Source organism: Rousettus aegyptiacus, unplaced genomic scaffold (genome assembly GCF_014176215.1).
Source record: "Rousettus aegyptiacus isolate mRouAeg1 unplaced genomic scaffold, mRouAeg1.p scaffold_m13_p_10, whole genome shotgun sequence".
NCBI lineage: Eukaryota > Metazoa > Chordata > Mammalia > Chiroptera > Pteropodidae > Rousettus > Rousettus aegyptiacus.
This window is the reverse complement of record NW_023416285.1, coordinates 91,446,968-91,474,722: the sequence shown is the minus strand read 5'-3', so window position 1 is coordinate 91,474,722 and position 27,755 is coordinate 91,446,968. Positions and strand designations below refer to the sequence as shown.

The following is a 27,755-nucleotide window of genomic DNA, read 5'->3' as shown; positions in this document are numbered from 1 at the left end:
ATTTTTATCTCGTCTTGCAAGCGAGGTAGCGGAAGAGGTAACTTGGCCAGTGTCACACGGCTACGGAATGTGGGAGCCAGAATTTAAGTTGAGGGTCGTCTTAACTTCTATTTCCGTAGCACACCTTACTTCCCTCACTCCGGCCGTCACCTCATCCGTGCTTTCGGGGGTCCTGTGTGAACTAAACGAGCTGCTTTAGACAAGACACACCAACTGCCAGAAAAGAGCCAGCGGCCTGGAGGCAATTCGGAGGGGAGCCTCATGAATAATTAAGGGCTAAGAAGGATTACTCTGTCAGGAAAGATTAGAAGAGCTCAATATGTGTAGTTTGCCTAAGATGGGACAGAGGGAGGAGGCTGGGGGTAGGAAGGAGCAAGAGAGCTAAGTCATAGTGGAATGGGGAGGGGGGTGCTCGCCACATGCTATACTGCAAGAAAACAGCTCGGAGGAAGGAACGGGAGAGTGGAAGCACAAGGAGAAGGTTCTAGAATGATCTCTGGAATAAATTTTGTCCTAGAATTCAGAGAGAGACCCAAACCTAGACGCGTACTCTGTGTGATGTAATCCAGAAAGATCTGTTAGGGTCGGCGGATGCATAACAGCTCAGGAGCATTCTTTTCCCTCTTTCCAACTGGAATGCATTTCCTTAGCAAAACATTAAATTCGAGGTCTTCCCCAGGTCACTCATATCTGATACCGAACTGCTTTAATGTATACAAAATCATTCTCGATCACTCAAAGAGGAAAGGCTGTGAGCCAAGCCTACTTTGCCGAGCCCTGTACCACACACCATATAAGCCCTTAATTCACTCCTCCGAGGTCACGTAGGTGGTTTAGCTAGCCTGCAAGCATCTTTTTTTTATATACCCTAGGCCCCAGTCCATAGTTGTTGGTTCCTTAGGTCACCCTACGAGCCCAGCACTGTGCTGAAAGCTGGGTGTGTGGTGGCGATCGCGGAAGTTCCGGTCTCTGCCCTCATGGGATGTGTAGTCCAAGGAGTGACGCAGACCTTCACGTCACGTTTACTCAAGTCACGGGCGTAAATGGCGTGAAATACCATGAAGGAAAAGAACGTGGTGTTTCTGAGACTGTAAAACCAAAGGACGGCTCGGTCTGAGGAGAAAGGAAAGCTTCTCTGAGGGAAAGGAAGGGGAAAGTGAGGCCTGACTGTTAGGCAGGAAGTGAGGTGCTGGGAAGTAAGAATTAACCTTCCCCTAAGAGGGTTTTACCTTTGTCCTCAGCTACTGGGAGGTGATCTCTAGGCCCCTCCGCTGTCATGCTCTATAGGAGTGGCTTTGGCTCCTGGGCAGTATGATTTATGATAGGGGCTTTGGGCCATATTAGTTCTGCCTCCAGAAGGGTTGACGACCGAAGGTCAGCCACACAGGAAGTACGCGACCAAGCTCCAGTAAAAAATGCGCACCAAAGTCTCAGGCGAGCTTCCCTCACTGGCGATACGCTGTGAGTATCGTCAACCATCAATACGAGGAAGGCAACACCGTCCTGACTTCACGGAAGGAATGATGGAATACGGCCCAGCAATCCTACTTCTGGGTAAAATATCCAAAAGGATTGAAGTTGAGACCTCACAGAGATCTCTGCACCGCCATGTTTATCGGGGCACTATTCACGAGAGCCAAGATATGGCAACAACCTAAGTGTCTGTCAGTGGATCGATGGGTAAGGAAGATGTGGTGTATGCATGCATACAATGGAATATTAGTCAGCCACGAGAAAGGAGGAAATCCTGCCATTTGCGACAACTTGAATATGCATTGAAGGTATTATGCTAAGCAAGATAAGTTAGACAGAAAAAAAGATGAATACTGAACGATTTTACTCATATGGAATTTGAAAACTCAAAACAAGTGAGCCGACACAACCAGACAAAAACAGACGCAGAGAAACAAACTGGTGGTCGCCAGAGGGGAGGGGACGTATAATCGATAATAGTGTGATAAGTTTGCATGGTGACGGTGTGGTGTTCACATCATAAGATACATAAATGTCTAATCATATAACATATTCGCTAAGACCTGCTCACTTTGCACCCCTAAGAAGCTGCCAGGTGCTGCTGCCTCTGCTGGTCGGTGGGCTGTGGATTCTAGGGCCTGGCAGCACAGATAGCCACTTTGAACAGAACCCCAAAGTAGGTGCTCGGTAATGCTACCTGGCTTCCGGGTCCTCGGCTTGGGAAGTGTGTCCTGATCTTGAGCCCTCCTGGACAAGAGGGAGGAAGCCCTGAAATCCGTCTCGTCCTTCTGAGGAGGGTCAGGACCCTGCGGCAGGTCTACGGTTGCACACAATCGCCGTCAGCGAGCCTCGCTGTGCAGGGCTGGGGCCGCAGAGACCAGATGGCACCGGCAGCGTTCGTGAGCAGAACGAAGGGATCTGAGCCTCGGAAGTGAAGAGAGCGAGGAACGAGGTGCTCGGCGGAAGTCATCTTTTCCTGCCTCTTCCTTGTCTCTGCCTCTGATAGCAGTCATTCTACGTTCTCTCTCTGGGAGTATGACTGCCCTCAACACCCCCACATGGGTAGAATCTCATAGTGCTCGTCTTGTTGTGACCGGCATAGTTCACATAGCACGACATCCTCAAGTTTCATCGAGGCCACAGGATGCGTCCCAACTTCGTTCTTTTTTAAGGCTGAACCGTATTCCGTCGTATGTACGTACGTACGGACCACATTTTCTTTATCTAGTCATCTGTCAGTGGACGCTCGGCGCTTCTACCTTTCAGCTCTTGTGAACAAGGCTGCGAATGACCCAGGGGCACGGATCTCTCTCTGAGACCCGGCTGCCAGTCCTTCTGGGTGTATTTCCAGAAACGGAACTGCTGAATCACACGGTGATTCTCTTCTCGGTTCTCGAGGAGCCGCCGTACCGTTTCCCACAGCAGCGGCGCCATTTGACATTCCCATCTACGTCGCACAAAGATTCCAGTTTCTCCACATTCCTGCCAATGCTTGTTGCCTACTGTCTTCTTTAAAAATAGTAGCCATTCTAATGCGCGTGAGGTCATTGCCTCCTTGTGGCTTTAATTTCCACTTTCCTAACGATCAGTGAGGTTGGGAGGGGCAGGTTTAGTAGAAACGGATAATCTCGCCCTCAGCATGTATAGACAGCCGGCCTCCCATTATTTACTACCAGGAGCCTTAGCCTTAGCCTCCAGCTAGACCGAAGACTGCATGAATCACGAAGACGTGAGTCGTCCCTCTCCTGTGGCCTCAGAGCATGTCGAGTCCAGCTAAGCCACAGTGGCTTCTCTGTGATCTGCTAGACTCCCTCCTCCACCACTCGTACCCTTTTCAAAACGCTGCCTGAGGGCCTTTTTGGTCTGGCAGTGGGAGAATCCTCTTCCGCTGCAGAGCATATTGGAAGTGTCAATCAAAAGTGCTGGAGAAGGAACGGCCCCAGAGTAGCCTTCGACCCGTGATGAATGGAGGGCTGGTGGGTATATTCCCCAGCTGCCTGTTCCCGGCCTTGGGGTGACTCGGAAGCATGGTCCACACCGTCTCCAAAAACCGAGCAGCACATGCTCACAGTGGACACTGATTTTCCAACGCCTCCCTTTCCCGCTCCTTTTCCTTCCTAGCCTCACTGCCCACTTCCCTGCAAGAATTTCCGCAGATCACCTCCTGAATAAACCACCTGTGCGCGAATCCTTGTCTCAGGGTCTGTTTCTGGGGGAATCCAAAGCAACCTTGCACTTCTCCCCACTACCAATCCTTGTTCCCAGCACATGCCTGGTCTTGGTTGGTGTGAAAAAAAAAAAAAAATTTAGCAGAAGATTTGAAGTCTGTGAAAATGCTCAGGAGAGTCTATGCTTTTCCTTCGATGCATCTGCCAGGTTCCATTATGTTTATTTCCCCAAAACACGTTACGTGCCTAAAGGAGAGTCGTATGTCCCGTACGCTCAACTCTAATTATAAAATACTGGAAGGTAGAATGATGCACACGGGAAATTGCTGAAGAGTAGTAAAGTAGTTTATATACATAAGTAATATGGGTTGTACCCTTTTTGTTACAAATACTTGAGTCCTCGGTACTATTATAGAACGTACATTAGAAGTCACATAATCCTCATGCCAAGGAAATGCCTGCACATTGTTTAATGGTAGCAATAAGGTAACACACCTGGTAATCTCAGCATTCCTGCATGCCAGGTGTGCTCTGCAGGGCTCCCCTTGCTAGACACCTGTACCTTCGTAAATGCCTCGTTTGTAACTATAAAATAAAAAGTGAGACTGTGGAAAGCCACTGTCACATGAGAAACATAGAAATTTTTCATGAAGGGAATTACAGGCATGTTTTAAAGTAGGAGAGAAAATAAAATTAGACAAGTTCGAATTGGAAAAGGGCAGAAGGAGCAGAGAAATGTCTTTCCTGAACACTGAAGAGGTTATTAATGCCATCCTCGTGGGAAAGTAAAGTTTACCCAAGAAGCCCAGAGACTGCTCTAAGTGGGAACCAGAAATAGTAACCAGTTAATGCTTTATAATGTAGCAAACAGCTGAGCAAACTGAGATCGCATGGGAAAGAACCAATGTTTCATTTCAAAATGGTATTGTAACAGCAGACGGCAGCAATACCCAAGCAGTTCTGGGTACATAGGGACAGAGGGTCTCTCCCCCAGGCATTTGCTCATTTTCTCCATGGAAAAGAGTTAAAGGAGTCTGTTCTGACATTTTGATGTAAGTGTATAATTTGAACCTCTGCCTTGGTACGGAGAATGCACGTGTCATAAAAAAGAAGAAATGAAGAGGTAGGGAGTCAGTAAGCTTTCCTCAGAGTCATCTCCGTTTAAGGTGTAGTAGCTAACATTTTTAATTTAAATTTCTCCAGCTCTTGAAAAGGTAGAACGATGTGTTCATTATTCAAAAGCCAGGATTTCATTTTGTACATCTGAAACTCAGAACTCAAAAGCATTTTCGGTGTGTATATGTGGGGGCAAAGCTATTAATTTCAATGCAAGGATGAATCAGAGACCACTACACAGAAATGAAAATCAATACCTTAGAAAGAGGCTAGGCCTTGCGTGAAGCTATGTTAACCAACTGTTATGGACAGTTGTCATGTCCCCCCAAATTTATATGCTGAAGTCCTAACCTCCAATGTGACTATATTTGGAGATAGGGCTTTTATGGAAGTAATTAGGTGATACGAGGTCGTAGGGGTAGGGCTCTATCTAGTCTGATGGGATTGGTATCCTTATAAGAGATAGAGACATCAGAACTCTCTTCCTGCCCTGGGAGGACACAGAGGAGGTGCTCTCTACAAGCCCAGAAGACAATTCTCACCATCAACCGAATTGGCAAGCACCTTGATCTTGGACTTCCAGCCTCTGGAACTGTGAGAAATAAATGTCTATTGTTTAAGGCCCCCACCCTACCCCCGACCCAAGACTGTGGTATTTTATAACAGCCTGAGCTGAATAATATCAACCAAGGAGAACATCCCCAGGTGATAAATCACTCTCCCGAAAAATGAGCCATGAAAAGAGAAAGAGTGTGAGCACAAGACACGTTCCACTTCTTCTGGCTCGAGGCTGTCACAGGTGACATTTACGCAGTGATTTGGAAATCTATCTTGAAGAGCAAATGCTAAGCCTGTGTTTCTTCTTCTTTAATGTCACACCTTCCAGAGCCAGAACTACAAACCTGCCCTGAGCCCCTCACGCTGGAGGCTGGAGGCGAGAAACACCTCTCCAACCTGTTACACCTGTTTTGATAACTGCGAATGAAAACCCCAAAGGGAGGAAACAAAACTGGTCCCTTCCCAGAGTGACAGCTTGTGTGGCAGGGACTATGGATTCCAATGAAGCTCTTTCGGAAATGAGGAGAAAATACTGGAGAAATTTTGTGGGGCAATATGTATTTCCCTCCCCAAATTTTCCTTCTCACCAAACTCCAGAGATGATAAAGGGATTTGTCTTAGTGGGGCCGTAAGTCCCAGGTGTCCTGTCTGGGTCAGAAACAGGTACTTGCCTTCCTCCCAGAACCAACTCTATTCCCATTTTCTCTTTTTTTTACTGATATCCTGACTAATTTTTCTCCTCCCTACTCCACTGGATTCGTTACAAGACACCTGTTGAAAGCCAGTGGCAAAACCTGTGTAGGAAAATCTCTAAGATGCACCAGTTTCTTCTTACCCCCAAAAAAGCCTTTGACATAAACAGTAAATGATTTCAGTCCTCTGAAGCTCAGTCTTTCGAACAGAGGAGGACCTGATCGATGAAACTTTATTTTCTAATCATTTAGCCACCGTTAAATGTGGCCATTTTTGAAGAGCATTTCAAAGTCTATATTGATGGACAAATTGTGTTATTGATTGGTACCAACTGTACACTCAGTTTCTCATCCAAATCCCTTTCACTGGTCTTGAGTGACACTCTTTGCAATGCCTTTGGGAAGAGAAGAGAAACATGCCAAGGAAAACTAAAAAAAAAAAAAAAAACACCAAAAAAAAAAAAACCACACAACCCATCTTTGTTCCCCTTTCTCTGGCATCGATAACGATGACCAATTTATTTGTTTTTCTTGAGGAAAGTAGTGAGAATGTGAATAGCAGTCTGGATTTTGCCTCTTCTTCTTTTTTTTTTTGTTAGCATAATTAGGAAAGTAAAATAAAATTATGCAGGAGCAGATTGAGAGGAAAATATAGCTCTGCTTTCATGTGAAATAGCGAACTCTTTTTTAAATTCAAAGGTTTTTCTCTTTCTGGACATGTCTCTCTTGTCTTTGAGCAGTTACTGGACTTCTTTGAAGTCTATTTTCAGGTCGAATGACAAGTGCTCTCTTTGAGAAAACTCAAGCCTTGGGAAGTGTGTTCAAGACCATCACTGCCTCTGTTATACAAAATACTTCCCGGTGTCTCTTTGGTGCAGACAAGCAAAAGACTACTCCGTAATTATAGGATACTGACAAAATCAGGTCGATTTTGAAGAAACCAGACAAATCGTTTTCACATAAATTAAAAATATGACCTATAAAATAACCCTTAGAACAACCATCTTACAAGACATTGTCATAGGCCACAGCTAACATTGGGAAGAACCGTGGATGTTTACTCAGTAGATGCCTGATTTTTATGTATCTGAAGAGTTCAAGGATTTTAGTATTTCTTCTCCGACACTGTCTTTCCTTCCATGCCCTTCTTCCTTGGGGGGAAAAATGCTTTCTGTAAGCCTATATTCAAACCACGGTCAGTAGTTCACAGACAGACATGTTAAGGCTCAGAAAATTTCTCAGCGTGTGGTTCTCAGACCACCCGCAACAGAATCCTCTGGGGTGGTTTTTAAAATTACACAGTCACAGAGCCACGCCAGACCCAGGAAGTTAGAATCTCCGCGGTTGAGGCCCTGGAACTCGAACTTTCAGCAAGCTCCGCAGGTGTTTTGGGGGTTGCCTCGAGTTCTGAAAGCCCCCGACGTAGCCCCAGGTCACCGTCGCTAGGGCTCCGCGAGCCGGCATTCGACAGAGCAGCCACACACTGGCCCTTCTTCCTGGCTCCGCGCCCTGGAGAGATCTCACCACCTCGCCGCTCGGGATCCCTGCTACCTTTCGGGCCTCCCGTGGTCATTTCCCAACTGACCATTCGCTTCCACCTTCTCTCCCCAGTAAAATCCTCTCTCACCACGTAACTCCGCTGCTCCAGGATCTGTAGTGGGCGCTCGTTCATAACCGGATTCAAAACGAGCTCCCTGAAGCCTGCAGGAAGACCCCTTCCTGGCCAGACTTCCCACCTCACCGCCCTCCGTGTAGCTAAACCCTCTGAACCTCTCGTCGCTCTTCCCATGCGCCACGGACATCCCACACGCCCTCCTCTGCTCCTCTCCTCTCCCCGCGGGTGGCCCCTGTCCCAGGCCCTCTTATTCAGCCTGACAAAAGACTCCAAGTCTTTCATTAAAGAACTGTTCCTTGAACTTTTGCCCAGGTCCTGAACATCGGTCTCACTCTTCAAGGGCTCAACGAATTCAGGTAACTTTACAAAGCTCTGGAACATAAGACGAGTGGCATTTTTCATGTCCGGCACTAAGAAGGGTTCACTTCACGCTCAAACGGCTGAGTGCAAGAGCCCAGTGGATGAGCCATTTTGGTTGGACGGGACCATTCTGCATACATCACCCAGCTTCTTCCCCCCAAATGCTCCTTCCAGAATATCACACTCATTCTTTGTTATTTCCGATATGTCCCTACCAAGCATGGACTTTTGCTACGTGGTCCCACCCCATCCATCCAAACCTATTTCAGCCATTGTCCATACTCTCCCTGCTCAGCCCAGGCCCTACTCAGCTCCATCTGCTAAGGGCGACCACGCCTCACTCCCAGGGCTCCCCCCATCATCTCCCGCCTGCCTTACATAGCCAAGCCAGCACCCATCTGTCTCAGAGAACCCCTGACAGCTCCCATGCAAAGCAAACCTTCCTTCTTGTACTGCCAAGCATGAATCGTTAAATTATACCACTTAACACTTACTACTCTTTTTTAAAAAAAAAATTGGCCTTTCATCATTTAAATTTCATATATTGATTTCTCAACCCAGACTATAAGATCACTGAAGGTGGGGATCATGTCTTATAACTAGTCTTGTTTGGCACTCCAAACAAGTGTTAAACAATTATTGGAACTCAATATACATTAATGATTAAATCTCACGTCCATATGTCTGCTTAGTAAAATGTGTAAGATAGTTTCTTTGTGCTTTTGGTTAAAATTAGTTGGTTGTGAAAAAGTACAATAGACCATTTTCTCATGAAAGTTAAAAAAAAAAAAAGAAGGGTGAGCATTCTGAGGAAGAGATGAAATTTGGGTATAATTCTTGGGACATAAAATTAAAAGGCCATCTGCCTTTGAGATACAGCAGATGTGTAATTGATATTCACTGCTCATTTGCCACTTGAATTTTGCAGACGTTTAATGCTGTAATTGTTTATACAGTATGATTCTGAATACCCTTTGGAGAATAGCTTACTTTTTTTTAATCCTTATATTCCCTACCAGCAGTTAAGAATAGGTTCTTATATTCCTAGAGCTTCGAAAGTAGAACTTTAAGAAACAAATTTGCATGGTGCCTTTTAAAGATAGTGTCTATAAAAATTTAAATGATATCCCCTTGATTCAGGATTCTCCATACGGGAATTTATCTCATGGTATATACTCAAGCCATCTGCACAAAGCTGGATGCACACAAATGTTCACTGTAGAATTGCTTGTAATTACAGAATATTGAAAATAGCCTAATATTCATTAAGAAGGGGTTGATTAAATAAATTATGAGGCCTTCATACAATATACGATTACACAGCTTTTACAGAGAATGAGGTGGCACTCTAGGGAATGACAAGGGGAGAGGTAGATGTGTAGAGGACTTCTAGAATGTACGCTACGTAAGAAGCTAAAGGATTTGGGAACTAAGGTAGGAGGCAAGTGTTTTTATTTTCAAAATCTTACCAGAAAATAAATTTGCAAAAAATGGTTATTAGTAGTTGAAACTATTTGGACCCAAGATTCAAATGGATAGATATCTACCAGGAGTTTCAAACACTTTCAGTGTATTATCTGTCTACATAATAACTGAAATTATAATATTTATTTAAAAAATACAATTTTTCCCTTCTTCCCTCCCTCTCTTCTCTTTTGTTCACTGGATTCTATTTTGCAACTGTCATCCTGGAATTTGGACTGGTGTCTCCCAGGCCGTTGTCAGCAGTGACAACAGAGATTAAATAGATTTAGGTTTTGTACTACTAGCTCTTTCACACAGACCACTTTCACAGAAGGATGGTTATATTTTAGATATTTTGATGTCCCTCTGAAAACCTCACGCACCAAGCAAAATAATCAGCTCATCTGTTCTATGTCCACGCTTATCTTTAACACATCTTCTTGGTCCCCTCCACAACAGCCATTACCCCGAACCTTCATCCCTCCTGAAAAGAGCCTGAAAATTCCAGGTTCTCTTTTCCCAAGTCTCCCTTCCAGTCGGAGTGGTTTTATGTACATCGTTCAAGGTTCTTTGTTGCAAATAATAAAACCCACTCTAACTGGTATAAGGAGAAAGGGATTAACTACAGGTATTAGGCAGTTTAAGGATATGTGGGGAAACCAGATAACTAAGGTCATTTGGCACGGAGTTGAGACTGATGCCAAAGCATACCTTGAGACTGTTAGCATACCGGAGACTTCACAGTGCCACTGAGCCACTACCTCTGCTACTCCGCAAAAGCTGGTCCGAAAGAACCTGACACTTTGCCATCTTGTTTGCAAGAGGCTCTTCCTGCACCAGCACCTTCAGCGTATTCACTTCGCTCCTCTGCGTCTGGTGAGGGTGAGCTTGTCTGGAGAGGGACAGACGGCATGCAGGGCCCTAGCTACAAGGGAGGTTGGGAAATGCATCTGTTAGATCCTCAGCCTCCGTCGTACAGGAGGGCATTCCAGACAGGGGTTGTGGGTGGGGGCTGAACTAACCCGTCTGCAACACGTCGCATAAGCGACTCCGTTCTGGCCAATGAAAAACAAGAGGAAGTATTCTGGGGAGCTTCTGGGAGAGCTCTTCCTCCTTGATAGAACCAGAGACACAGGCGAGCTCTCTCCACCATTCCTCTTCTTTTGCTTTTGGGCACAGGAATAAGGGACGTAATGCTAGGAACTGGGAGGGGTCGCGCTGCCAACACCCCTCCCAACCCCCTCAGATTTTTCACCTTTCCATCTCTCCCAGGCTCTCTCCCATGCTCCCCAATAAGCCCATCTCTGAAATCCCCATTTCCTCCCGCTCCTCAGTGTCTCTTCTCTCCGTCTGCTGTGTTCACTCGATCACCTCATCTTCCCCCTCCGATCCCTCGCAACCCGGCCTCTGATTTTATCACATTATGAAGCATCTCACCCTCGGCTCACCGCCGCCGCCCCGATTGGCAAATTCGACCAGTACTTTCCCGTTTTTATTTTCTCTCTGCCGCACTTGATCATCATCGCTCCTCTGTCTTCCTGGACATCCTCTACCCTCCCGTCATCTGAGAGAGTTTGTGCCCCTGGACTTCCTTCCACCTCTGATTTTCTTCCTTTGCCTCTTTCATGGGCTTTCCGCCCACTCCCTGACCCTCCGACTTCCCATCCGTGGTTCTGCCTCATCGTTTCTTATCCGTTTCCTTACAGCAGTGTTCTGCATGTGGTTGGCGGAGTCATCCACACAAATGCAGAAATCGTTATTTCATCCTTTTGCCTAAAACTTTCCCATTATCTGTCTTCCATTGTCTATAGCAGTGGTCCCCAACCTTTGTGGCCCAAGGGACCGGTGCTCCTATGAGAACCTAATCCCCGATGATCTGAGGCGGAGCTGAGGCAGTGATGCTCGCGCTGAGGAGCGGCTGCAAATGCGGAGGAAGCTTCACTCACTGGCTGCTCACCTCCTGCTGTGCAGCCCGGTTCCTAACAGACCACGGACTGGTACCGGTCCGCGGCCCAGGGCTTGGGGATCCCCGCTCTAAGGCACTTGGATGATTCCTTTGCTCTAACGTTTATCTCGCTGTGTCGAAACTGTTTATTGGACTTCCTAACTCAATTCTAAACTTCTTGAGAGCAGGGACCAGGTGGCATTTACACATATGTCCCATATCCTTGGTGCTCCCCGTGATGTCTCTCTGCTTGTGACCCTCCATAAATGTTTTTAAAAAGAAAAGAGGAGGAGAGAGAAGGGAAGGGGTGGCGGGAGGGAAGGAGGGGAGGAGGGAAGCTGTAAATTCGTCCTGCCCCTGGTGTTTCAGGCCTGTGGCGCGTGTATTAAAAAGGCTGCCTCGCTCAGGACTCGTGGGGAATGGAGAGGAAATAAATAGTTGTTGATACAGGTAATGTTCATGTTCTCAATTGAAGCAGCATATGGCAGGAGTTGTAAAGGCCTAACATAAAGCATTCCCGGACAATATTAATGACCAACTAGGTAATGACGGAGACCAAGCCTCAGGCATGAGTGCGCTCTCCCTCTCATTAATCGCTGGGAAACGACCTCGGCCATGTTCATTACAGCTCAATTATACTCGCACTCCTCGCGAGGGAAACAAGCATTTCAGTCCCAACGCCAAGCTAGGTCCCTTCTTTTACCTTGACGCGTGGGCAATAAAGACACAAAAGAAGTGATTAGTCCAAATACCAAACATGTAATGGAGGCAGCGTGATCGCTTTATTAGCTCCTGATCGTCGGCAGGAAGTAAACCTGGGGACCTTAGAGGTCACAGAGCAGGCAGATTAGGGCGTCTCTCGTGATTTCTACATTCTCTAGGTATTCTTTGAAGGTATACTATGGAAGCACTAAACCCATGATTACTCCCTAGATATTTAGAGTTCAGATGATAGTCCAAAAATTCAAAGGCAACTTTGTGCTAATAGATAAAATATTAAAAATTGTCTTCTTCCGATATCAACCTATCATTCAATCAATCAATATTTATGGATTGCTCCCTCTGAACAAATGCCCATGGACAGGCTGTGAGAAATTCAAAAAGTAAAGGACCCTCCAGGACCACGAAATTAAGTTACTTAGAATGAGCACACACTGTGGTGCTTTTAAACACACTGGAAAACGTGCTGACCTCCTTTCATCATGGCGGGGTCTACACCCTCTGCCTTGGAGTCTGGCCTGCAGTGACTGGTCGGTAACCAAGAAAATGCAGCAGAGGTCAGTCCATGGGACTTCTGAAGCTAGATCAGAAGAGGTCATGCAGCTCTGCCTCACGAGCTCAGATGCTCAGTCCAGGGTCCTGAGCCACTATGTAAGTAAGCTGTCCCGCTATGCTGAGGAAGCCCAGGCCACGTGGAGAAGCTCTGTGGTCGGCGGAAGAAGCCGTGGTCTGGCTGACAGCTGTGCCCACTGCCGGACATGTGAGATTCTAGGCACCAGCTGTCAAGTCACCCCAGACTTTGACTCACCCCAGCTAAGGCTCCAGACACTATAGAGCCAAGCCAAGCCATTTCCAATGTCACCTGTTGGGACTCCTGACCCACAGAACTGGCAAGAATAAAATGGCGGTTTTAAGTCACAAAGTGTGGGGTAATTGTTATGCAGTAATTGGAACACACACACACACACACACACACACACGCTGCATCCACTGCTTTCTGAAATTCAGTAACAGTTTGCATGCGTACGTTCCTAGCCCAGCCATGCCCAGGGAAATCTGTGAGGAAGTACAGTCATCCAATAGAACTGCATTTAGCCTGCCCCTACCAAAAAAGCTGAGGCTGCTTCAATGAGGCCATGTGGTACGTTTATCATGAGGAAAATCAATGCCAATGTCAAGGTGACATTGATCTAGTCCAAACACAGCCCCGTATCACAAGGTAGTACAAACTCTGCCGACCACGGCTGTTGGATTTCTCCTTTCATCTGGTCTTGCCTCCCTATAGCCTTTCTCAGGATTCCTGTGCTTCTAGTCCCACTCCTGGATCTGCCCGTCCAAGTCTAATAACCTAGTGTGACCCCTATCTCCAGCTGCCCGCCCACCAGTCATCACTGCTGGAAAACCCCATCGTTACCAAAGCACCTTCTCGGTGGTCCTAAGTTCATCACAGTCCATTCTTCAAACTGAATTTCCCATCATCAAGTCGTTCCTCTGCTCTCACTCCTCTGGAGTCCCAGCTGACTCCACCCTGTGCATGGGCTCCTGCCGTCAATCCATCGTACGGTCCTGATGATCCTCCCTTCAGAATGCTCCTTGAATTGGTCCACTTTCCCCTTTTCTCACAGGTCCCAGCACGCTGCCTCTTCCCCTCCCACCTGATCTGTGCAATTGTCTCTAAACTGGCATTCTCTGTCCGCCCTCCCCCTGCCCCTCCCCCCGCACACAGTGCACCCTGCATACAACCACCAGGTTAAACTTCCCAACCCCACACCCATTAAAGATGGGAGGTGGTGATGGAAGTGTCAGCTAACACTAAGACAGTAATCCTTCCACAACGCATAAATGTACCAAATCGACACATTTCACACCTTAAACATACACAGTGTTACATGTTAACTACATCTCAATAAAACCGAGAAAAAAAAAATACGACTGCAACAAAATGGCTTCATGTCCTTTTCCTCCACGGACTCTGTCTTACCCAGATCTCCGGGTCTTGCCCTGCTGTACCTCCCCATTCCTCTGACATCCTTCCCAGACACTGTTGGAACCACACCCTGTAATGCAGGGCCATTTCCTCTCATGTGGTGTTTCTGTAATTCTATTTCTCTAATGAGATGTAAGCTCTGGGGTAAGGGCTGGCCACGTGTTGTATTTACCCCCAAAATTCCTCCAAGAGCCTGGTCTAGTGTGGATATATTTGAAATAAAGGAGAAACTAGGAAAGGGGGACAGAGTAGGATCCAGACAGTGGAAAGAGCACATTCAAAAGCGCACAGGCTTGAGCCGTATGGGGTTTGTGGGGGAGGAGATGTCATTCAACATAGCTAGAGTATGAACTTTTAGGGGTGGTGGCGAGAACAGTGGGACTTAAGGCTGAGCAGGTAAGAGCTCAGAACTTGTAGTGGCCAATGTGGTGTATGAAAAAGCTTGAGCCTTATCTCATATACAATCAGGTGTGTTCAGAGGATTCTAGGTAGAGAAAGTAGATCTTAATTGTATTGGCATCACTCTGGAAAATGTACACAGGACAGGCATCATGCAAAGAGAGTCAAAGAAGACGACCAGGTGAGTAGCTCTGCAGATAGACCAGATGGGAGAGATGACAGGTTTGAACAGGTATGACAGGTGGGGAGAGGAATAGGGAGGGGACAGATTGGAAAGAAAATGAGGGAGCAGAAGCAACAGGACCTGGTGCTAACTGGACAAGGTGGATGAGGGAGAGGAGGATGTCAAAGGTGAGTCCTGGGATGACAGGTCACCACCAGTGAAGGTAAGATGCGAAGACTGGGGAGAAGATCGCAAATTCTCTTTGATGGATATTGGGCTTGAGGTACCTGTGGAATGAGCTGGAGGTTAAATCTGACAAGCATTTGGACTGGCAGTCCTCAGGAGCGTGTGGACAAGGCCTGAGCCACAGACACGATTAGGAAGTCATTAGTGCACGGACGAGAGTTAAAACCACGGGCATGCATGACATTGCTTGGGGAAAGGCACGGGATTGCCCACTCAGGAAATTGCATCTTCAAGTCTAGGCTGTGAGACTAAGATTTCAATATCCAGGGTCATAAAGAGCGCTCGTTACTACACAGCATTGAGGCACAGGCCAGTGTAACTTTGACACTGGAATTCAGTCTCCTAACTCGGTGTGTTCCACATGGTCTTAGTCAAGCATGTTCCCAAGACCTTTGATTACGATCAGGCTAAATACCATATGTTCCGTTAGACTTCATATTTTGGCATAGAATTCAATGAGAAAATGCTACCTGCACCGGTAACACATGCTGTCCAAATCACTATGAAACTTTGCAAAGCAGCGTGCAGTTAATTTTTAGCAGAGATGCACTAATAGCCGCCCAAGCACGTGTAGCAGAACTGGAGGGCATGCATTTTGCATTTGCCAGAGAGAACATATTGCAGCTCATATTTTAGTCATCTCCCCTTGAAGGGTAAGAAAATTTCGTTAGTTATTCAAGACGGGAATAAAATTTTAAATGTGCTCATGACTGGAATGGTTTGCCTGATTCTGCGAGCAAATGCTTTTCTAAAACCATTGACTGGTTATCTAAAGGTGTACGCCCAGAAACTGGGGTACAGAAGGAGAGAACTGGGTAACTGTTTCTTTTAGACTGGCTGTGGCTCATTCAGGAGCCCAACGAGATGAGTTCAGGCCGATGGCGGTTCCATATCATTTTAAGATAAACCAAGCAACAGCTAATGCTTACTATATTTACTGTGGTCCAGGAACAGTGCTAAGTACCTTTACATACACATGTTCCTGAAGTATGTTAAATCGTATGTGGTAGCTATTATTCCTCCACTTTATAGACGGTAAGACTTGTTCAACCTAAAACCGAACTCACGATTTAGGGTTCACTGATGCTTTATTTCCCTGACTAGTTTTGTAGGAACCTTATAATGTTATACGTGCAAGAGGTCAAGGGCCACTGTCATAGACTTCTATTATTTTTGCCTTGCTACATTCCTTCCCCTCTTCTGGTAACGAGTTCTTTCCCTTCTGGAACCTACCCTCCCCACTCTATGTGACTCAGGTAAAGGTACCACCAGCCTGTTGACCTACCTCCTTCCTCACCACAGGTCTAGACATAGAAGCCAACCTACTTGATCAGGCAACCCACCCCAGGACCCAGAGATCAGCCTGAGACAAGCCTGTTATCCAACAGTGCCAAACGGATGGTCAGAGATGACCTCCTAAGAAAGGTCCTGCTCTTTTATCTGGGTTTCTAACTCTAAGGACAAGTAACCTTGGAGCTGCCGAGGAGAGAAGAATCAGCTGGAACCTAAAGTCAACACAGAGTGAAGTAGGATCAAGTTGTGGCGAGAGGCAGAGAAATAGGGGCATGACTCTGTCGCCCTGAGTCCTTGATCCAGCTTTTCCTGGAGCTATTTCCTTTATTGGCCTCATGGTTATATCAATACATGTCCCTAATACTAGTTTAAGTAGGTCTCTGTCACTTATAGGAGAGACAGATTTGACATAAAATTGAAATACAAATATATTTAGCAAAAAAAAAAAAAAGGATCTGAGAGAGATGGTTTGACTGTCATTGATTTCAAACTTTAACTTGAAACAGACACATTTATAGATTAAACACTAACTACAAAAATTATGAATATCAAGGCTTGAGATATACCCATTAGGCTATGACGCCTTAGCAGGTGATAATTGAGTTTAAAAAGGATTTTAGCTACTGACTGAGATGTAACCATGATGTGACACTTCCCAGAGACTTTTAGAAAATTATCTTACTTTAAATAAACCATAAAGACCCAAACATCCAAGGCCCGGGCCCAAGTCCCACGGCTTTCCTCTGCTCACAGTGCTTTAGATAGCTACGCCCTGTATTTCCACATAATTATTATTCTCTACATTTCCATAAAGGTCTTCAATATCACTTTTCTCAAACTTATGAGTTAACTGTCATGGAAACCTGAGGAGTATCTATGTTATCCCCAATTAGCCAAGCCATGTTGGGCAAGCCATCTAACTTCTCTGGGTCTCAGCTTCATCAGCTTCATCATGTAAAACACTGGTCCCCAACCTTTTTGGCACCAGGGACCGGTGCTCTTATGAGCATCTAATGCCTGATGATCTGAGGTGGAGCTGAGGTGGTGATGCCAGCGCTGGGGAGCGGCCACGAGTACAGATGAAGCTTCGTTCTCTCTGCCACCAATTAGCTCCTGCTGTGCGGCCCAGTTTCTAACGGGCCACAGACCAGTACCAGTCCATAGCCCAGGGGTTGGGGACCCCTGGTGTAAAAGAAAAATATTGGACTCATCTCACTTGGTTTGTAGAGAACACCTGGTTCCACAACAGGCATAACAGCAGTTTGCAAAACAGAAGGATTATTATTACCAACAGCAAGATTCCTCAGGACAGAACTCAGTTTTATCCTATGACTTTTCCCAACTGGGATCTGGAGGAAATCTATGACATTATCGGAAATTCTGGCTAAAGACCTGTCACAGGCTGAATGCAGAGAAAAATTAAGTTATGGTGATCGAACTAGGACCTTGGTCACACCTCCAACCTGTCTTTCCGATCATGCAGCCCTTTGTCACACCTCCAACCTGTCTTTCCGATCATGCAGCCCTTTGTCAACTACAGACACTCTGTCCAAACCAGCGGCATTTGCATGTTCCCAAACACATGTCCAGACGCCACCGTAATTCAATCATTCCTCTGATTTATAGAGTTTTTACATATTAAATTTTCCTATAGTAAAATGTGACTCTTATCAATTTCTTAGAAACAGAATCCAAGAGAATAAGATCTTGAAAACATGGCAAATCTTTTATGGGTTTAGCTATATTTCTTCTTGTTAGAGTCAACCCAGATATCTCAAGGCAGACTTGTGGTATCACTGTTTGATTTTACATTTTAACATGGAAAAGAATAATGATAAACAAGAAGACAGGATTACCCGCCTCGAAACGTGGGAAATTCAAACTGGCTCTGAGGTGAGGCCCCCATAAGGAGCTGATCCAAAGTGCTGGAAATCCCTGGAAGCCAACTGCCTGAGCTTTGATATGGTATTAGAGAAAGCACTGGCCTGAAAGTCTAAGGACCTCAATTTTTACCCCCACACCATCCATTGCAGCTGGGTGACCACTGACAGTTTCCCAAATTCTGGTTATCGATGGTTCCCGAAGGGATTGAATGAGATGAGGATGTAAAGACACTTTGCAGAAAAGCATGATTTGCATTATTACCCAACCAGCTGCCTTACAGGAAAAACTATGTTAATACAGCTGTCTGAGCTTTCAGAGTTTACAAGCCAAAATGTCGTAACACCACTTCTGTAGCCCCTTAGCGATGCATCTCTACCTTGTTATACAAATGATCAACAAATCCCCAGCTCTAGCACACTCCAGGCCTTGCAGCGGTCCCCGGCCCATGTGACTTTAGCAAGTGACACACAGCCACGAGCTTCCTGCTCCACGATTAGTCACATCAGGCTGAAGGCTCCCAACAGTGTGGTGAACGCGGCAGTATCTTTTCCTCACTGCCAGGATTTCTGCAAAGATGGGCTTTGCAGAAATGGCCTGCAAGGCAGTTTGCAGCATGAGCACCTGTCTTCTCTCTGACCCCACCCTTCCTCATTGAGGAGCTCCATCGTGCATGGATGCTTGTCACCCGCTGTGCTAACTCAGCAGTGACAGTATCAGTGATACATTCCTACCGCAAGACAGTCAGCATTGTGCTCACAACCCCGGACCCTTCCCAGATGCCCGATCCCAGCGCCAGCTTGGAAAGTCAGAAGCACTCAGGTACTTCTCAAAGGCCACCTGCTCTTGTCCAACAGAATTAATCAGGTTCCCATGTGGTAGCACTCCTGCTGGTGGAGTGTGAGTGAACTCTAATGATCACCTATCCCAGCGAATAATATGAAACATGCCTGCCCTGGCATGATAGCCATATGGATGAGGACACATTCCACCACCTAAAAATGCCACGCTGTTCATATGCTGGTGTATAAATAAGACACAATGCTGTACGAAGTGCCCGCTGCCGATGAAGGTGTTCTGCCCCAGGCTGAAAAGGACCCTAGTAAGGAGTGTGACCTCTTAGTTAGCAGGTGACCGACTAAGCCACAGAGAGGGGAAGCGACATGCTCAGGATCACCCGGTGAGTGGCAAAGTTGGAAAGAGAACAAGAGGTTCGCCCTTTTTATAACCAAATAAACACCGTTCTGCCCTGAACCGTCAGAGCCTGCAGTGAATATAATATAACTTCCAGTGCCTCCTCATCCAAAGGCAAGGGGCGTGGTCAAACGCCCTCCTCCAGGTCCCCACAGCCCAGGGTGACTCCAGCCACAGAATCACAATTGCGACTAGGGCACCTGGTATCAACACCCCCCTCCATCCCCCAGATGAGGTGTTTACAAGCTCCTTCCTACTCTTGCTTTTACGCCATGCTACCTACCCCAGTCAGCGAGTACTCCGTAAATACTGAGATCCAATTGGTCGATTGATTAGCTAATAAATAATAACATTTACAGCTTTCTTCCTGAACTCGCCGCCCAAGCAACTCTGCTAAAGAGCCTCTTTTCCTTCTTTCTTTCCTCCTTGACTTGCCTATAAATTCTGAGACTCATCATGCAAATAGGTCAGGGAAGCAATTACTTTGGGGTTTAACCCTTAAGAAACGAAAAAAGAAATGAAGTCCATAGGGGACAATCCCCTCTGAACCAGTCCTGAACCAGAAAACATGCCATTGACTCCAATTAAAACACGGCGCTCCGGGGTTCTTCAACCTAATGGTCCATCGCGGTGTCGAGAGTGATTTCCCCGGCCTCCATGAGAGCCAGGCACGTGATCCTTTAATCTGGGCTGGAGGTGAGCGCTCGGGAGAGAGCTGAGGGCAGAAGCTGCTGACAGCGGCAGATAAAGTCTGAGCTGCAGAGGCCTCCAGGACAGCAGCCATCACGTTTGAGAGGCCCAGGAACAGGAGGACGTGAGCATGTATGTGGAGGGAGCAGCTGGACAGGATGCTGAGCCACATCCTGCTGGGGGTACTGAGGATTTACCCTCAGGGCCCACGTAAAACCGACACAGGTCTGAGTGCTCAGCAGCACGGGGAGAATTCCGAGCAGGACCAGCTCTCCCTGGAACTATGTTTCAAGAACACGTTTCCCCTCTCTGCTCACGTCATGCGGGATGTATCGCTATTTAACAATACGAGGTAATATGCATGGGCATACGACCCAGACTCCCAGTCTCCCGGGGGTCTCCTGGTCCTCGCAGATCCTGCCACTTCTGTGCCTGCCACAGTCGGAAACACGCAGCACCTTTGCACCCACGTATGTGACCACAGGTAGACAGCGAGGATAAAACATCACCAGACGATAGAGGTAGTGAAGGAAGGAAGATGAGCAAAGAGTAATTTCTCTGGAAAATCTCTTTTGTTTGTTCTGATCCCTCTCCCCCAGTGAAGTCGGACATCAGCAGAGGCCCAGGAGATCTCAGGCGCAGAGAGTGCCTCTGTGGCCTAACTGACATCTGGGGTAACAAAGAACCAGGATATCTGCTCCCCTCTTAACCTGCCCGGGCTGGCCACCAGGGAAGGAGGCTCCCCACGTGCCTCTCTCCCAGGTGGACTTAGTAAACTCGGGAGGCCTTGCAAAGCTGCATTTCTCCTTCTCACCCAGGTGGACTTAGTAAACTCGGGAGGCCTTGCAAAGCTGCATTTCTCCTTCTCATTCAGAAAACATAGATCAATATACACGGCACAAGCACTTATGCTTTGCCCGGAAAAATCCCCTGTGCGATTGTGAGAAACGTTCCCACACCGATGACGGGGGCTGCTTGCTTCGGCGTTGCCCTGGCCCATGGGCTACTCCTGAGCAGGGAGGCGCAATGTGTTGGTGGACGCAAACTCTGAACCACGTGTCAAGCAGAGAGAGTCGATCACGCTAAAACGAGGCAATGCCACTGTCCTTGTTCGCGTGTGCTCAGAGCAAGGACCTTCACACGACAGAAATACACAGCGGCTTAAAATAGGTCAGTGGTCCCTTCGTGGACACACGCCTGGAGGAGGCCTGCCAGTGTCTCCCTAGCAATCGTAGCTGGGAGATGAGTGTCCTCCACCTCCAGCGTCACAAAAGGCCAGCACAAACAAACTCGGCTGCTTCTATAGGGGAATCAGAGCAGATCTGTGGGCACCAAGAAAGATCCTATTCAATCGCCCTGTGGGCAAAATAGTCCACAGTTGCCATGAGAAGATTTAAAAAAAAAAAAAAAAAAAAAAACACCCAACAAACATGATTTCCTTGATTTAGAAGCAAAAGGCATGGGGGTGGGGTAGGGGGGCAGAAAGGATGCTGAGAGCCAGGGGGAGGCGTCGGTGGGAATCTATTTCCAGGGGCTTGTAGCACCTGTTTGCAAGCACGTCTCTCAAAATAGCATTAAGCAACAAGTTTCTAAAACGGCAAATCTCATGCTTCTTTTTTCCCTGAGAGTGCTTTGTCATGGCTGACACCCTTTACCCAAGAAATCATTTCAAAAGAGCCTGCAGGATAAAGCAGAGCGATTTTTAACATGTCTGCAGCAAACGGCGGCGGCAGCAGCAGCAGCAGTGGACCAGGCTGGTGCTGGGCACTGCCTGGGCCCCACCTCCCCTCCGGTGCCCCGGAGCACTCACCATCAGCAGGCTGAGCGCTGAGTCCGGTACCAGCTGCACTGCCATGGTCTCCGATTCCCATGCACACACGCTCCTGTACAGTCAGTCCTTCTGGGCCCCTGGGAGACTTCAAAGCCTCCACAAACACCTGCAGAGAAACAGCCAGCAATCCTGAGTCAGGGTGCAAAAGGCTCGAGATGAAGATGGGCCACCACATTTCACGTGGGGTGGCGGGAAGGTCAGGGGGATGTTGGGAAGAAGGGGTGGGAACTGGGCTTAGGGAGGGAATAAAAAAAAAAAAAAGAAGGAGGAAAATAGGAAGCTGCAGGTTATTGAAAGGTGAGCCCTGCCTAGCTTCGCAACGCTGCACAAGCGCAGGAACCAAACACAAATATAAAAGCTCAGAACACAGAATTTTTCACTGACACCTTAGCCTAAGCAGCAACTCTTCTTCCAACTGACGATTAAAATAAAGCGTTCCCTACCGCAGATAAATCAACCAGCCTGAACACCCCCGCCCCCCTCCTCTGCATCTCTCAGCAATTCTGCTGCATAAACAGCCTGCATGTCACAACCTACCGCTTGCGATCTGGTCAGTGTCTTCTCTCCTGCAGAAAGGTGTGTCCCTTTTGCAAAACCAAGTAATCTGGGAGCCGGAGCGCAGAGCCTGACCACCAGCACCGGGCGGTCACTGGAGAGCAGCAGATGCCCTTGTCATAAGTGAGGGGGAAGTCAGTTATGAACTGACCCTGCCACCATCCCCAAATCTACTTTTGCTCCCCAAGGGGACTGGCGAGCCCAGCTCCCGGCGGGGCTAACGCACTTCTGAGGAACGTGTAATCGCACTGCCTGTTCCGTTAGCGTTCAGATCTCCCTGCCCGCACTACATGTACACAGAAGACAGACACCCTCTACCTCTCTCCCTCCCTCCCTTCATCCCTCCCTCCCTCCCTCCCATCTCTCTACCAGGCTGCCTGTTAGGAATTTTGAAGGAAGCCTCTCTCTCTGTAGCTCAGGGAGGCACGAGAGGCTAATTTGGAGCAAGGGACACTGCTTAAGACAAAAAAAGGCAAATTAGCCTTGAAAATCATATCGAGCAGCATTTTCCTTGGAAAATGTCAATGGGAAAACAAAATTTAAAATAAAGGAAGTCTGTCCAGTCTTGTTACTTAATGAACGGTTCAAAAGGCTTCCCAGAGTCAAAAATTTAAGAAAATTAAAGCATCTTTTTTTTTTTTTTATGAGCACTACCAAGCTTATATCTTTTTATGGAGCCTGCTTATTCAACTAAAAATAGCCACTCCAAATACCTCCAACAATATTTTTTCATGTCCTTTTCTGATCTCTTCTTTTACTCACCTGCTGTAACAACTACAAAAATTCTTCAAAATTAAATGGACAATGTGAAATGTAAGGATATAGAAATCAGCTTTCTAAATAGAAGCCTGAGGGGGAGAAGTTAATAGCCTATAGCTGTTGTCCCTATATAATTTATACTTTTAAAAGCATTTGATCATCACAGTGCTTAGCACAAAGTAAGTGCTGAAAAATATTCGTTAACTGAGTGAAAAGATTCCCCTCTCTCTCTGTGTATCCTGTGGTGGTTCAATAGGCTTGAACCTCTATTCCATGATGTCTGATTGAATTCTAACGCCCTTGGCCTCAGGAGACCGTGAGCATCACTCCCTGCCATCAGGTGGTTGGAGAGGCACAGCATCATCTGATTCACGTGCGTGGCCGTGCACTGAGCTATCAGAACATTCTGGACTTGCCGGTGGGTTTCATAAAACAATTCAAAAAAATATTTTACAATAATAATTATTATTATTGTTTAAAAAACACATTTATAGCATTACCTTAAACTTGCAAATAGAGTTCTAGACGTATTCGACGGATACGTGCTGACGGCCTACTGTGTGTAGTACTTATGATAAGCTTTGTAGAAGTGACTCTAAATCATAGTCCCTGCCCTCATGAGCTTTCCGTGTGGTAGATACAGTGATACCTGAGAATCACTTGTGATACAAGACAATATGTGACACAATGTGACTCAAAGACAAATAGTTTGGGCTGCACAGAGCAAGGAGGGTTTACTTTTGGCTTCAAGAACATGACAGTGTTTGAGCTGGAACTTGAGGAATAAGCAGGATGTCCTTTTTATAACTTTTGTTTTATAATTCTACATGGACTACCTGCTTGGAAAATACAGAAATCATAAGGGAAAAAGTTAATTCTGGGGTTATGGCAACTTGTGGGTATGAGCAGAGGGAGGGCACATCCCACAGAGGACCCAAAAGGGGGCAGCTCCTGGCATAGAGAGGCCCAGGACCTGCTCAGGGTGGACAGGTGGGCCCGAGAGAGATGTGTCAGCCACTGACACTAGGCCCCAGCACACCTGTCTTGCTCTCTCTCCATCATCTGCACGGAAGCCGCACTTTGCATCTTTGCCCAGATTCCTTAGATGGCAGAGCCCATGGCAGATCTCACTTGTGAAGACATCAGTGGGAGGTGGATCTTGGGGCATCAAGAGTGAAGGAGCTGAGCAGGTGAAGCAGGGAAGGGAGGAGAGTGGGTGTCAGGTGGCGGTCTGGTCAGACCGCAGTTGAGAAGTCATGAGGAAGGGCTTCTGGACATTTGTGGAACTTCAATACTTATAAGGGGCCATCTGGGAGTGGAAGTAAAAGGGAATGACCAGCCTGCTCCTGCCCACCAGCTGCTCTGCTGGTCAAATCACCTGTGCAGGGCGTGAACTCCTGTGCATGTGAGACTTACGCGACGAGCCCCTCTAGGCGTCTGTGAACGGAAGAGCATGGCATCTGAGCCTGGGAACACAGGGAGAAGCCACAGCCTTTGTGGGCCAGGTGGACAGGACCTGGACACTGGAGCTGCGGCGGCTTCTTCCTCAGTGCGTATTTGGACACTGTCCCTGAGTCTGGCCCACATTCGGGAGGAGGCTCAGTCAGCAGGCGGGGCTAGGAGTTAGAATGAGAGCCGGAGCACCTGGGCTCCCCACCAAGCAAACAGCTAAACCCCAGGGCCATGCTGGGGGGTGGGGGGAGGCGAGCAATTCTGGGAGGTACAGAAACTGAGTCTGGTGAAAGTGCATATGTTTACATGACTTTCAATGTCAAAACCCTCCGTGAAGGATTTCCTGATTTTTCCATTTCTGCATTCACATGTGTTTGTGCCACTTTTAATGTGTGTGTGTGTGTGTGTGTGTGTGTGTATGCTTTTTATGACAGTTACTCACTTTATTATCCCCCTACTAGAGAGCGAGGAAACCAACATACTCCCGTAGCTCAGAGCATCAAGCTTGGTGAGCAGAAGCTGCTCAATAACATTGCACTGGGCACCAACGGAGATGCTAAAATGTTGAGTACAAAGAGAAGGGACAAGGACAGCGGCATCCCTGGGGACTGGAAGGGTAGCCGATGGGAAGCACATCAGGACAAGTGGCCTTGGACAAACGGAGGAGGGGTCAGAGACGAAGGGAGCCCCAGAATCCCAGGGACAAGGGGGCTCCACGAAGATGCTCAGAGGTTTCGGCAGAGTCGTGATCGCAGAAACCAGTTAGTGAGGAAGAGGAGTTAAGTTTTTCATTTCCTCCCAGGATGAAAAATAAACCAGTGAGATATGAGCTCTCTAGTTTTCTAAAAAAAAAAAAAACCTTGTCCAAGAGAATCAAGGTCAAAGACGGAAGAAAGAGTGGGGGACAGCCATTATTTCCTCTAAGTAACTAAATCCCATCCTTTGCTAACCTTACATCCCAAGAAAGCAACAAAATTCCTTTCCGTGTGGCTCCCCCTACCCTAAAAGGTCCTGATGTCATTACCAAAAAAAAAAAAAGCCATTAAAAAACCTCTTTTGTATTTAATATGAAGCTGTTGTGAAGACATTGGCCATTGGAATACTTGCTCTCACCTGTTTAAAATGCCCCATGTGAAAAAGTTCTCTTGGAATTTAGTACAAAGAAAGTATTCGTCCCTTCTGAGGTAGCTTGTGTGCTGGACCGCATTTGCCCCAGAATCTCTGCTGGGACATTTTACTCTTGGAAATCAGAATGCCTATTCTGTCATTTGCTCTGTGACCCAGGGTAAATACCATGAGGGCGAGGTGAAAACTAAATAAAACATTATAATACCTTTTGTTAAGTTGCACACAATAGGCATTCGATAACTGTTAGTCCCCCTTAAGTCTCCTTTTCTGTCACAGTTGGCACATTTGGCTGCCTAAATACCCAAAGCTCAATTTTACTTTCAATTAGAGAAGATATTATCATAGTTGGCATTATTACTTCCTTGGTTTTTCTCAACCTTGTTTTCTTCCTTTTAACTCGTAATGTATCACTCTTATTTAGTAGGCCTTTTTGTCAGCAAGCCATCTGAAATCTTTTGGAAAGGAGTATAACGTAAATCATTCTTTAATGTATAAAGGGCTCTCAAATAAATTTGGCACACGGTGGAATATTTTGCAGCTACTAAAATGGCAATTATGAAAACTATTTAGAAATATGGAAACTCTCTCTCTGAGCTATAATGTTTATTTGACCATGAAACGATACATACAATCTAATTAGAACCATGTAAATATTTCTATTTTAAGAGGATGTGAAGGATGTTTGCTTCCAGCCAAGATGAAGTAATAGGGACAAAGTCTACTCTTCTGTTAGAAACAAACAAAAATGGGCAAAATATATGAACTAATATTTACCAAAACACTGGACATAGGACCACTAAGGACAATGACCCATGATAAGCCTTACAGTTGTCCCAGACTATTGAATTAAGAGGGTTTCCAGGCCACAGAACAAAGAAGAAAACCCAGGTGGAAAAAAAAGTGGATGCTCTAAGTAACAGACCCAGAGCTGAGAGTCAGGCAGGACCCGGATGGAGAGTTCACAGGGCGGAGCACCAGAGAAGAGAGAGCTACAGAAGGAGAGAGCTTCAGAGACCTGTAAAAGGGTCCCCTTTGAGGATTCAGTTGAGTACTGACTACCACGTGCACGAGAAGGAACTATCTGAAGCCGGGGAAAGAATCACTGAAAAGAATTAGGAAGACGGGTAACTGGTGTCCACACAGAGCCAAGCATGGTGCCCGTTCGCACCAGCCAGACCGGAAGGTAGGATGCGTAATGTGTCAGGCAAGACGTTCAGAAGGTTCTTGCCTCAGTGGTGAGGAATAATTAGCCATAGATGGATGATGGATCGCTCCCCTGTGTCTGCCTAAGGAATGGGAGAAGCAAGACCTGAAAGGATCATACGCTTTCTAAGTAACGTGATTGTGTTGTGAGACAAAGTTAAAATGTACTTAAGAAATCCAAAATTAGCCAGCAACCAAAAAAAAAAATAAAATAAAATAAAATTTGCAGTGTTTAGCATCTATGAAAAATTAACAAGTATGGAAAGAAGTAGGAAAGTATGACCACTAAATAGAAGACGGACCACTTGAAATCATCCAGAGCTAACACAGATGGTAAAGTTAGCAGAAAAGAACATTAGAATAGTTATTAGAATTGTATTCAATATGTTCAAAAACTTAATCGGAGACATGAAAGACATAAAAAGAAAAAGAACCAATATGAATTTCTAGAGATTAAAAACTACTCAAAAATGAAAAAGGGGAAAACCTCACATTTGTTGGTATTAATGGAGATTTGACCTCAGAGAAGGAAAACTTGGTGAACTTGAAAACATAGAAACTATTTCGATTGACACACAGAGATTTAAAAAATTTTTTTAAGCAAAGCAAAATGAGCACCTATGTGCTGTGGGTCAACTTCAAGCACCTAATATACATGTAACTAGTATCTCTGAAGAAAGGGAGACACATTGAGAGAAATAATGGCTAAAATTTTCCCAAACTTTATGCTGAACAAAGTCTAAGCATGAAGAAAACTACACCAAGTCACATCATAATCAAATCGCTCAGTATCAGTGATAAGGAGAAAATTTTGAAAGCAACCACAAGGGAGCAAATATATATCACACACAGAGGAACAAAGA

The 27,755-nt window shown here is 46.3% G+C and overlaps 1 protein-coding gene across 2 annotated transcripts in view; it reads right to left on the bottom strand.

Annotated features, from left to right (window-relative positions):
• Positions 1 to 22,608, bottom strand: part of FRMD4A (FERM domain containing 4A) — a 522,413-nt gene extending 499,805 nt beyond the window's left edge. Inside the window, exons 1-2 of one of the 2 annotated variants that reach the window (XM_036227032.1) lie at positions 22,333 to 22,608; positions 21,775 to 21,901 (exon numbers count right to left, since the gene is read on the bottom strand). In XM_036227032.1, coding sequence (XP_036082925.1) covers positions 21,775 to 21,819 — 45 coding nt within the window. In that variant the 5' untranslated portion in view covers positions 21,820 to 21,901; positions 22,333 to 22,608. The remainder of the gene's footprint in view (positions 1 to 21,774; positions 21,902 to 22,332) is intronic. The other variant, XM_036227030.1, reaches the window with a different exon arrangement.
• Positions 22,609 to 27,755: the final 5,147 nt, after the last annotated feature.